General features: G+C 50.3%; 1 protein-coding gene across 11 annotated transcripts in view; it reads right to left on the reverse strand.

Annotated features, from left to right (window-relative positions):
* Positions 1-399: 399 nt before the first annotated feature.
* The window catches only part of IP6K1 (inositol hexakisphosphate kinase 1), a 37,204-nt gene continuing 24,950 nt past the window's right edge, over positions 400-12,653 (reverse strand). For 10 of the 11 annotated variants that reach the window (XM_066327034.1, XM_066327027.1, XM_066327030.1 and 7 more), the window contains 5 exons: positions 8,447-8,793; positions 6,018-6,228; positions 5,250-5,434; positions 3,754-3,929; positions 400-2,901 (listed from right to left, as the gene is read on the reverse strand). In XM_066327034.1, coding sequence (XP_066183131.1) covers positions 2,392-2,901; positions 3,754-3,929; positions 5,250-5,434; positions 6,018-6,228; positions 8,447-8,669 — 1,305 coding nt within the window. In that variant the 5' untranslated portion in view covers positions 8,670-8,793 and the 3' untranslated portion in view covers positions 400-2,391. The remainder of the gene's footprint in view (positions 2,902-3,753; positions 3,930-5,249; positions 5,435-6,017; positions 6,229-8,446; positions 8,794-12,653) is intronic. The other variant, XM_066327038.1, reaches the window with a different exon arrangement.

Genomic DNA, 12,653 nt, shown 5'->3' on the forward strand with positions numbered 1-12,653 from the left:
GCCCGCCCACAGCTCGGTGCCCGGCCGGGCCCTGCCTCCCGCCCCCGGCACACCGCCCGCCCACAGCTCGGTGCCCTGCCTCCCGCCCCCGGCACACCGCCCGCCCACAGCTCGGTGCCCTGCCTCCCGCCCCCGGCACACCGCCCGCCCACAGCTCGGTGCCCGCCCCGCACACGCCCCCGCCCAGCCGGGCCTTAAGGCCCGCCCGGGTCCCAGCGCCGTACGGCCAGGTCGTTGCAGCCGCCGCTCCCGGCCCCCTCGGGACGCAGCAGCGACGGGGCGACCCCGATGAGAACAGAGCAGCGGCCACAGCCGCACCGGGCGGGGAGGTTAATCTGAGCTCCCTAAACCCCGGCTCCAAGGCTCGGACGGTGGGAGAGGCAGGCACGGCACACCACGGACAAAAACAGATCCTTTAATGGTTTTTGGTTCTCTGTGAAGCACAAACAAGGTGGTTATTCATGTAAAAACAAACGGGGCCAAGGCTATGTACAAGCTGTGGAGTCCCACCGCGGTAGTCTGAAGGGGGGAGGCGGCTCCCACTGAGCACCGTCGGCGTGGCCCGTCCATCACGGCCCAGTGAGGTGGGGAAGGGAGAGAATGTGCGCGGGGGAACAGCAAGGGGCTCTCCCGGACGTGCGGCCCGAGAACAGCCCACGGGGACAAGGACATGCAAAGGTGGGCGGCGATGGGCGACGCTGGCCCAGGGCCCGGGAATAATACGGCTGTTGAGGGTACATACAGCCAGCATTCACCCAGCCTCACTCCCTCCTGCAAGCCTGCTCCCTGAAAATCCTGCGAGTCCTGGCAAGGTAGGACCCGCAGCAGCAGTGAAGTAACCCAGTGCAGGGCAGCGTGCCATGCATAAAGGTCCTTGTCCAGAGAGTGGGAGGGAAGCAGTGGCTTGGGCAAGCTTTGAGGAGCTGAGACAGGCAGAGAAACTGGGCAGCTCTCCTGCCCCCTTCCACACCAGTGCCAGAGACTGTGCCTGCTGTGGCAGCCGTGCTTTCCGAGCGGCGTCTGCGCACATGGAGTCAGCACACATGCTACATGCGCGTATTGCCCAAACAAGCTTTCCTGAAGTAATTTAAAAAAAACCCCACAACCCTGGCCTTCTGGGTACCCAGGGTAATGGTAACATCATGGAACACGTCAGTGAGAGCAGGAGGGAGCAGCCGGGGCCCTAGCACAGAAACAGGAGCTGAGGTGGAGCAGGGTTCGGTCCGGTACCACCAGGCCACAGTATCAAATGTTAATTCCTCATCAAAGGAGGCTGGGGGACATTGATTTTGGGAGACACTGACTCCATGAAGCAAAGCTAAACAGTCAGGCAGTGGTACTCAACAGTCAAGACAGTGGCACTTGCTGCTCAGCTAGGTCACCCTTCACCTGGCTCCTGGAGACCCTCAGGGAGGAGATGGGGATCAGCCCTAAGCCTCAGCCTCCCCTTCCACCACCCCCAGACCTGTTGGAAGAGCAGGGCCTGGGGGCACAGGGTACCCAGGGGAAGAGAGCAGCTTCGTGCTGGAGGGACGTACTCTGTACTTTACAGGAGGGGAAAGGTTGAAATGGTCCGAAATGCCCCGCTGCACAGCTGGGGTCATGTTAACTGCTACAGATACTATTGCTAGCCCATGAGCTGAGTGCTTGCAAGTCAGTGGTCCAGGGCAGAGTTACTCCTGCAGAGCCCTGGGCCTGCCCATGCCATGCCATCAGGGAGTGTGCAGACCCCAGGCCTGAGCCCAACTCCACGTGTGTGGCATTCCCTCCAGGCCACAGCTCTGCTGGGGACTGCATCTGGTCATTTAATTTCTGTGTTTGGGGTGGCTACTCACAGTGCCCAAACAGCAGAAAAAGGCAGTATCAAAAGCAAAGCCCCATCGGCAAAACCCACGGCAGAGCCAGAGACCAAACACAGGATCTGGCACCCGACTCCTCACTGGTGGCCCCACAGACGCTGCCAAACCGTCAGGTAAGCGTCCTTTCCAAATAACTCAAGAGAAATTCAAAGGAGATGCTCCTGAGGCAGGAGGCTCCTCACACCAGAGCTCCAGCCTCACCAAGAGCCCTGGGCTCTCCAGCTTTTTCCTCCCTATGTCCAGGTCCTCCCTCCAGAACACACATGATGAGCAAAGAACTGGGACACCTGACACCCAGCAGGCATCTACAGAGCCTCCTCCAGAAGGCAGAGCAAGTGCAGTCAGAACTACCCGATTAGCACAAGCAGTTCTTCTGTCCTGCCTCACCTCAGCTCTTCTATCCAAGTACATTTAAAAAACAAGGGAGTGATAGAGTTGTTTAAAACCAAATTTGTCTGTGTTTTTCCTGTGGTAGTGGGTGGTCTTGTCTGCTCCTGCCACCAGGACAAGAGTAAGAGGCCACAGCCCAGGGCTACTGGTTTTCCTCACGCATCTGTTCCATGATGTTGATGAGGCTTTCCAGCCCAAACACATAGCCCATGTCGGGTCCGTCGTGTACGGTGGGGTCATCGCGGAAGCCTTTGAAGGTGCTGTGTGCAAAGTCAATCATGCGCACGTCCACCTTGGGCTGGGCCGAGGAGCCGGGCTCCAAGCTGCCGCCGTCCTGGAGGCTCTCGGGGACGGAGCCGTCCACCCGCTTCAGGCGCGCCTCTGGCCGGCGCTCCACAAACGGCCCCGCCCGGCTGTCCTGCCCGTCGTAGATGATGAGGAGGGAGCTGGAGTAGAAGCGGTAGGAGGCCTGTCTCTCCAAAACCGCCTTCAGGCTGCGCAGTTTGGTGAGGACAGGCTCAAAGAGGTCCTTGCGCAGCTCGATGCCGTTGTGGAGATACTGGTAGAGGGCATTGCGGAAGCCTTCGATGGAAAGGCCGCGCCCATAGTATTTATTCCTGCATAAGTAATGCCCTGTGTCCAGCTGGTAGACCTAGAACACCAAAGGAAATGCACATCAAGTGGGAGCAACAGGCAAAGGCCACACAGAGAGCCCTGAGCTGTCCTGCACTGATAAGGCAGAGGGAACTCATCCTATCCCCATTATGACTGAGTGGGAGCAGGACACAGCAGGACACTCTGCCCATTCCCTAAATCCCAAAGCAGCTCATGGGTGCAGCCCAGGAGCACGCTCAGGATGCCTGAGCGCTAGTCCTCTTCTTCTAGGACACCCAAATGGGGCTCACCAGTCCCAGTGCCCCAAAAGGCATGACACAACTGACCCCAAGAGTTAAAAAGCCGAATCTTACAGTAACTCAATCCTCTGGCAGCAGGAGCTGCTGACACCTATTGCCATTACTTGGCAAGTGATTAATGAGGAGCCCTCATTACTTCAGAGTCTGTGGGCAGAGATCTGGGTTAAAGATCTGGTTCCTTCGGCAGGTAGGGAAAGGAGTGATTATCGCACAGCAGCAAACCCTTGTGCACAGTGCCCAGGCACAGCAGAGCAACTTTTCAACAATCAGTGCAGTATAGAAGGAAATGTCAGACACCTCCATCCACAGGCACCGTGTTTCTGGCTGAACACTAAGCCACAAAAATAATTTTATTAGAAAATCCCCTAATTGTCTGTGAACTAAAGAGCTCTGGACAAAGCAGGCCATCTCAGGAGAAGCAGGTTCCTTTGTTTTAGGCTTAGAAATGAAGAAAACAGTACCAGGAACACTGGTGTACCTACCTGCAGTAGGAGGTTCAAATTCAGTGCTCAGCAGGAAAACACTAACTGGGAGGCTTAACGGAGCTGTGAAAAGGAAGGTGCAGCATCTGCAGCCTGCGGGATCCCTACCTGCATCCCACACACACGCACACCCAAGGTGGCAGAAGTGCTCTGTTCACACTTCTTCATCTGCCGAGCAGCCTTCTCCTCAGAGGCATCATCTCCGTGCTGTCTGGTCCCCATCTTTAGATCAAGCACACAGGGAAGCTTGAAGTGATGCACCACATTCTCCAGCAACAGGAACTCTGGGATGTGTGTCAAGGAGAGCTCACTCACCAGAGACAGCCCAGGGCCACCACAGACAGGGACCTGGGCCAGCAGGAGATCGGGCTGGGCAACAAGCAAATAGGAACCAAAGAAAAGACAAGACAAATGGCTTGGTGAGTTGAAGAAAAGGACAAAACCCAAACAGTGGACCCAGACAGTTTGGCAGCTGGTAGGAGGAAACATCCTAGAAAGTGGAATGGGCAACAGCAGGAAGGTCACATGCAGTTGTACTGGAAATTCAGAGGGGAAACTGAAAAGCACAACACTGGTGACAGGAAGGACATAGTATGGCAGTAGGAATTGCTGATCCATTAAGAGAGAGCTTATTGTCTAATCAAATTAGCCATTTGACCATATGGATAAACAATACAAAGCCCATGGACTGACAACTCAAGGGTCAAGTAATAGTAGGGCTGGCCTGTCCAGAACAGCAGCACTATTCAACACACAGGGGGGAACTGGGGAGGTGACAAAGCCAGGAAACAGAACCCTAATGGGAGCTCTGTCACCAGCAATGGGCAACCTCCTGCACTGGGGCACAGCACTGAGAACACAACCAGGCACTCTGTACAGCAACTTGCTCCAAAAGAATGGGAAAAAACACCCCAAAAGTTTGCCCTAACAAGTCCCACGGGACACAGATCAACACTGAAATGCAAGCATTACATTCAGATGTAAACAATGAAATGGCAACCAGAGCACAGCTGGATTAAATGTGCAAGAGAGAAACCGTGTTTGGTTTAGAAAGAGGAACTTCATAAAAATAAGGAAATGTGCTTAAAAAGGAGAGGGCAGCCAAAGAGAATGATTTCTCTGCAAGTGATGCAAGCTACGTAAAAATAAAACCTGGAGTCTCCAAGCACACACTTGGGAACTGTAGAAGGAAGCCTACACAGTTAAAACTATGAAGAATACACCTACTAAAAGTAAGTTTGTTTCTCTGTGAGGAAAACATACAGGTGAAACAAAATAACCCCGTAAGCTGGCAAGTTCAGCAAAAGCCGGAGGTCCTCATTTGTGAGAGCACAGAAATAAACCTCTTCAACCATATGAAAAAGTCAGTCAGACTGCCTGGAGGTGGAATGAGATCTTTAGGGTCCCCTCCAATCCAAACCATTCTATGATTCATTAGTGTCACAGTATTAGAAGCAGGAAGGAACAGTGAAAAGGAACACATAGCTCAACTGTGGCTGAGGACAGAAACGCCAAGGGAAACGCAGGCCTGGCTGCCTGAGGGACAAACGGACAAGGCCAGGCAGCAGCAGCCTGACACACCCAGCCGTGCTTTCAAAGGATACTGTACAGCTTCCGCTCCTTGGACTCAGACCGCATACGGCTCAGCTGCTGCTTGTGGCAGCGCAGGCTCCAGGGGTTGTAGCTGATCTTCTCAGAGCTCAGGCCGCTGTTCCCATCCAACATCTGAAATGGAACATCTGAGTGGATGTGCAAGTCCACCCTGGGACTCTTGGTTTCCTGGATGCTGCTGGTGTAAAGACAGAACAAACCTGCCTGTTAGAATCCATCAGCTCTTCACACTTAGGACTGTCACATCCTTCCCTGTTATAGATAGAACCATCTCCTGTTCCTTCTCCTGCTGCACACAATGCAAACCTTCTTTAAAGAAAATCCTCACCAATACCCTGGGCTGTGGACCCATGCTCCAGGATCTGGTCTATTTAATCTTTCTGCTAATAGAGCAAACAGGAACACTTGTTCCTCTGGAAGGTCTGGCTAGGGCGAGGAGGTAGAGGACCCATATTCAAAATACCCTGAGGAAGAAACCCTTGGCTTAATAACCAGGTGGACTGACGAGTGCTCAGATCTGCTCTGTATGCTTTGGTTCCACACCTGATACAGTGCCAACAGTTATCCTGTGTCAGAAGTATTTCACGTGGATGAATAGGTCCCAAACTCAGCAAAACTTGTGACACAGTCTGCAATGCCAAAATGTGCTGGGCTAGCAAATGCACAACAGCCTGGCCACCCTAAGGAATTGCAAAACATCCTCAACCAAAGGAGTAAGATCGCCCGTTATTCATGTTGTCATTGGGCCCTCCAAGTTTTACCTTTCAGTGCTGTCACTGGCCAGGCCAGGCTTCTCCTCCTTGTGCTCAGTGCCGCTGCTTGACCTGTGCAGGCTCCGGCGTGAGTGCTTGCGCCGTGGCTGGTCCCTCTCTGGGAGATCATCCTGCTCCAGAGCCTCATTCTCCACATAGGGATAGGCCACCAGGTTAATGTAGCCATCACTGTCTCCCTCAAAACAGACAGATACCACACCTGCCAGGGAGAAGTAACAGGTCAAGTCTCCCAGAAGAGGGAATACACAATCATCAACGAAATGCTCTGCAGGAGAGAGGAAAATGTAGTTCACAGAGAAGCAAAGCAAACCGAGAGCAATGAAAGAGGAGGAAGCTCTGCCACTGCAGGAAATAAGGACAAAAGTGCAGCTGGTAGGCTGAGGGTGTGATTTATTTCCTTCCTTCAGTCTTGCAGCAAACATCGTCAAACTGGAGAGAGTCAAGAACAGTCTGCCAAGATGCTGAGGGGAACAAAGCATGTGAAATACCTCATTTGTTTGGATAAGTACCTATGTCCTGCAGAAGCATTCCTGCTGTTGACAGGGACATCACTGGCCAAGCAGAACTGTGCTTTCTCTGCTGAAGGAGCCTCCCAACATCAGAGCAATGAAGTACAGAGTCTATAGGCTGAGGTGACACCTGTGATTCTTATCATAAATCCGCCAGTATCACAAAAAAGGGACGTGCAAGGGTCCAGGGCTTGCTAGCAATAAAAACAGGGGGCCCTGAAAGCATAACTACCTCTGCCAAGGACAGGAAAGCAGGACCATGTGTGTCCTGTCCAGTTTTGCCTTCTGAAGGCTCCTGGAAAGCACCACAGTCCAAGGGAAGTTCCACAGCACAGACTCGGAATACATCTGGCCAGCCAAAGAGCAGGACTGTTGACACTTCCAGTTAGGGCTGACATCTTCATTTCTGGGACTGCCCCAGCCCTGATAATGAGGCCATCAGCCCATCTCCTGATGTGCAATGACAAAATGTTTCATTAGCTTGTCACTAGTATTGACTAGCTGCCAGGAGTCTCAAATGACAGATGCACTGAACCAAATGATTCATCACAAATGTGAGAAAACCCTCCCCTGCTCAGCTGATGCAGACCATCCTGTTCCTGTCCTTCCTTTCTCCTTATCTGCACAGGACAATGTTAACAAGGCTCAGGTGGCTCAAACACAACTCCAGAGCAGATGAGGACTCCAGAATATCACTACATAAATGCTACTCCAAGTGCTGCCTGGATGTGCTCAAGATATCTCTGTGAAGTCTTACAGTAAGATCCAAGTGCTCAGATAGAAAACATCATACCCAGTGTTCCTCTTCCCTAGATCAGTAGGAAAGATTTAGAGGACTATCACGAAACTGCACAGGATGAAATCTCACTACGATGGACATGCACATCCCCATACCATTAGGGTTCCAGGAAGTACATGACCTCAAGAAGACAAGAGTCCATCTGGACCTATCAGCTTCATTGGCTTTAAAAACACCTCCCCAGGAAAAACCCACATCCTGTGGGCTCTAGGAACTACATAGGCTTCAGTGGGATTTCTGATGGGACAGAAGAGCGCTGTGTGCCCCTAGAGCAGCTGGAGGCTAAGACAGGACCCATCTGTTGCAGACTGCACTCCTCACTCACGACCACCTGTGTGCAGACACCAGGAGGGAAGCTGACACTGCTTTGAGACAGTCAGGCTGTAGCCAGATGCAAAGGCAAGACCCTGAACAGATGGTGGTCCCGGCTGCCTGTAAAGCACCACCTTCCCAATGCCACATGGAAACAAAGCAGCAGGGGGAACAGGAACACTGAGCCCCTCAGAAGGCTACCTGACCACATCACCATCCTGAACACAAACACACAGGGCTGGAAGCCTATTGAGATTGTCAAAGACACAGCTGAGCTGCCAACCTCCCACAATGACACAGGCACTGGAAAATTCCACTCCTTCAAAGCAGCTGGGGACAAGATTGCACCTCAGCACTGGGAAAGCCGTACTTCCTGCTTCAGCAGCTTGCTGCTCTGGGTCCATAAAAGAGATGGGATGAGGAAGCAATAAATTATGGAACTGGAATGTGCAAATGCTCAGTATATGATCTGGCTTCATTAGCTCAAGGTCAAGGCTGTAATTGACAAGAACTTGGTAATAAAACTGCTTCAGTTACACATCCATAACCTTAAACTTTGGACTACCACTGTCACAATGCATATTCTCTGTCTAGAAAAAGGAGCATATTCAACTCAGAGTGCCTACGAGAAAAACCCCCTTCCTCCTTTCCAAGCGCTGCTATGAAATTGCCAGCCCACAAAAGAGAGTTTAAAAAAAGCAAAATGACACCAAAAGACAGCAGCAGAAGCTGCAGGAAAATGGAAGGGCATGTTCTTGAAGGCTGTAACTGCATTCTGGAATGCCAAGAGACCTCACCTTTGTACTCAGGTGTGAACTCCTTCATTTCTGGGGGCAGGGACTCGTAGAAGCGCTGCTCCCGGGTGATGAGGGGCTTGCAGACGGTGTGGTCATCGTAGCGCATCATGCTGCTGTGCCCACCCACCTGGTGAATGAACGGCTCCAGCAGGACCCCCCGGTCTCCGGTTTGAGTGGCATTCTTGCCATACTTGCCCACTTCCATGGTTTGACAAACACACATTGCGTTGGGCACCCGGTGCACTCTTGGAGCATGGGGGAGAGCTGCATGGGCTGGGAGGGGCGGCTCAGCAGCGGGCAGGCAGCCACAGAGGGGAGATCCTGGCAATTTGATTCCTCGCAGTGATCTGGCAAAGCAAAAGAGATCCCTGTTAGTAAAGGGCCACTTACGCTCATTCCTTGTTTGCTTGGAGAAGTTGATGGGGTTTATTTATATCAATATCCTCCTCTGCTTTCTGTTTACATCCTGCTTGTTCCAGCATGCTCCTCACCACCTCTTTAATCCCACAGGTAAACACACACTAATTTGGAGGCAGTCCCATCCAGGACTCCTCCAACAGGATTGACAGAAGACAGGGAAAGGAGGATTATGGCTATTTTGAGCCTCCCATCTTTAGAAAATATTCCTTTCCTGTTCATTTTATTAGTAAGGCAATGGAGCAACTGTGAGCTATAGCCCACACCTGCCTATTAGTAATGGTGACTGATGCAAGCAGTACAAACATTTCCAGAACCTGAATTCCCCTCCTCATGCCTCTGCATTTTCAACATCTAAATGACTAAATAATTCCTGTTCACCTGCTACTGTCACACTGTTTCCTCCTTTAGTGCTCACTTCTCTTCAGACACTGACATGAAAGATGCAGAGTAAGACAGTCATTCTGTGACTGTGTGCTAGAAATGAATGGATTCTGCTCAGGTTCTCCCCTTTAGTTACCTCAGTCTTTCAGGACGATTTTCTAATGTTTTCACAGCACCTATATGCACAACAAGGCCCTAATCTCTAGAGGTAAGCAAGATACACCACTAAATCCAAATGAGATTACAACTGCTTCAGGGAAACAGATGCTCTTTTAATGTTTGCAGAGTGCCTAGTATAGCCACAGGATGACAGAAAAGCAAAGCTGCCCAAATTCTCTCCAGATGACTTTCCCTTTCCAATTTAGATCACAGCTGCCCCTGAGGCTGCTGGAGAAAATGTCACAGGATTTCCTCACAACGTTGAGTTATCCAAACGTTGGTACAAGAACCAAGTGGTAACTAGAGTTTCTGAATGCATCGAATTTCCAGTCTCTTTGCAGAGCGACAGCCAATGGTAATTTAAGAACTGAGGGATCCCGGAGGCCTGAGCAAGGGCCATGACTCAGGCTGTTCCTCCTCTGGCCACGGGATGTCTCTGCGGCTACACAACACAGGCCAGGGAATTCTGGATGAACACAAGCTTATCTCCCCAGCTCCAATTCAGCCATGTCAGAGACCAAGCTCAAGAGATTCAGAAGGAGGGGTGACACTTCCTAACATGTCTAACCCAATCTAACCCAAATTCCCCACCAACAGGACCAGGCTTCTCTCTCCTTGTCTGCTCGTTCCTGCTCACCTCCTCTGAAGATTTTGGGATACTATGAGTGTACATATGTACGTACATTTCAGTTGAATCATCTCACAGATCCCACGGAAAACATTTCCTTTTGTGGTTACATGACCACACCGCCACATTCAGTGCAACGGAATAATGTGAATATTCAGCTGGCTTTTAAGGCAAGGGCCAGGAAATAGGAGGGGGAAAAAACCCCACAACACAGATGGTCCCTCTCTGTAGCAAGTCATATCAAAGTCTGTTCAAGGCATCCCTCAAAGTCTGTCTCCCAAACTCACTCAGAGACTAAGCTGGATCACAAACAAAAACATGCTGGGGATTTCTCTCCTCCCTCTTATTTGCTTTATCAACAAGAAGAAATTTCAGCAGCAGATGCTCACAGATGTTTTAGTTGGGTTTAACACAGTTAATATCCAAGAACAAGCGAGGTACCACCATGGCCAAGAGGTCAGCACTTCACAGATTTCAGACTAATGTTCCACAGACTGAAGTCTCCCCTTCCTGTTGCAGCTCTGTCTTGGAATCGATTTCTTTTATTTTGCCAGTGACTAAAGTAGACCTTTCAGCTATTCCAAACAATACAGAGGACAAACTTAACTTCACACTTTCCTGTAGTTTAAGCTTCATAGGACAAGAGAAATACAAGATCTGTTTGTGTGACAGTTGTTATCACACTCAGGAGACATGCACATGATTCTCAGGACTGCAGTCATCCATGGACTTACTGGGAAATGGCTGTGGCCACCAAGTGATCTGGGCTCACTGCCAAGTACCCCAGCACCCCCAAGAAACCCCAACATGACAAACTGTGGGCGTGCAGGCTCCCTGGGAGGAAGGGACAAACCAAAACATTCTGTGACATAAGAGAAGGAGCTGGGCATCAGGTGGGGACAGAGCCCAAAGCCAGATACAACTGCTCCACACATGCATCCACGCACTTTAGAGAAACAGTGATACAGGCAGTATTTTCCCATGTTCAAGTGAATGTGAGAAAAAAATATTTCGTGGCAAGCAGCATTTCAGAGGCAACATTTGTAAAGAGGATTTCCACAGGGCTTGAGAAAGAGCCACTTTATAGCTTAAATACAGCTCAGTGTTTTTCATCAAACTAACTCAAAGTAAAGGGTTATTACTAAACATGGACACTACCCATAAACAAAGCAAGAAGAATCCCAGCAGTTTCTAACTAATATAAAGCAGAAAACTATTTGAAGTCCTAAATATTACTCATCCTTTCTCTGTTAAACAAAGGCATGAGTTCAACTATTTTAGCTGGCTTATAAAATTCCAAGTCCTTCCAATTAAACTGCAAAACACAGTGCACAGTCCAAGAAACAGCTTGAGGGAGACCAGTTCATTTAAGCAGATCCTTTGCTATCCTCCACCACCACCACTGCAGCTCAAGCAGCAGTGAAACACCCGAGCCTGTTTAGCAACTCCTTCCACCCTTCCAACAGAATGATCTCTCCCTAACAAGACAAAGTGCCCACTGAGCTGGATTCAGGAAATGTCGGGGGTGGGGTTCAAGACCAGAGTTATCTGTGACTACACAGACATACTACACCCCATATTTCATTATCCTCCCCAGTAACAGACTCATGCACTGGAACAGAATTTGCTCTACAATATTTAGGTCTAGACATCTCTTTGTCAGTGTATCTGCTCCAAGTCTGATCTGCATACCTCACTGTTCAAACACTTCCTGGCAATAAGATGTTTTTTCTTGTAGTAACGCATATTTCCATATAAAATTCAGTAAGACATCCAAGATAACTCTGCTCTTCCTAACCCATTAAGTGGAGTAAACTCTGTCCCCAAAACCAAACATCACCCTCCAGCAAGGAATATATTCCTTCATAGAAACAGTGCTGTGTTCTTGGAAGACCCAGCCAGAGACCTCTTACTGAACCCCAAGGAGATGCTCCTGCCACTACACAGCACCAGAGAACAAGAACAGCAACGTCTCCTCTGAGGATGTAACTTAAAGGAGACAGAAAAATTAGCCTTGGAGCCCCACAAGAGAAGTGAGTGCAAGGAGCTGCAGTGGCATGGGTGTGAGAATTACTGCTGAGCACACCACGATGCTGAGGTCCGTACTCTCTATAAGCCATCTTATATGGGAACACTGACAACACTTCATGGCTCACTGGTAAAGCTACTTCCCTAAATAAAAAGGAGAACAAATGCTTTAAATTGTGACGTATCACACAGCAAGAACACTGACTGCCCTCAGCAGTTTGCACGTCTGTGTTTCCAGCATTACCTCTCCTCCAACTCCAGCCCCCAGGCCCTGCCGTGCCCAGGGCCAAGGCAGATGGCCACTGACAACTCTGGAGATGGGCCACAGGCAAGGGATAAATACAGACCTACCTGTCATGATGACAACGAGCTGGACTTTCCTTGAACAACCCCAGAGCACTCAGGAGCAAAGCACAAGAATAGAAAATATCAGTATAGCAAACAAGAGGACCACAGCATTTGGTCAATTGGCTCCTGGTGAGCTAGACTCATTAGCAAAGAAAAGCAGAAGCATCTGTGCTGAAAAGCAGGGCTGTTTCTAGTCATGCTGGATTGCATGAGGTATGAGAAGAAAACCCAGCCTGAGAAAGT

This window comes from Sylvia atricapilla, chromosome 11 (assembly GCF_009819655.1).
Source record: "Sylvia atricapilla isolate bSylAtr1 chromosome 11, bSylAtr1.pri, whole genome shotgun sequence".
NCBI classification, from domain to species: domain Eukaryota; kingdom Metazoa; phylum Chordata; class Aves; order Passeriformes; family Sylviidae; genus Sylvia; species Sylvia atricapilla.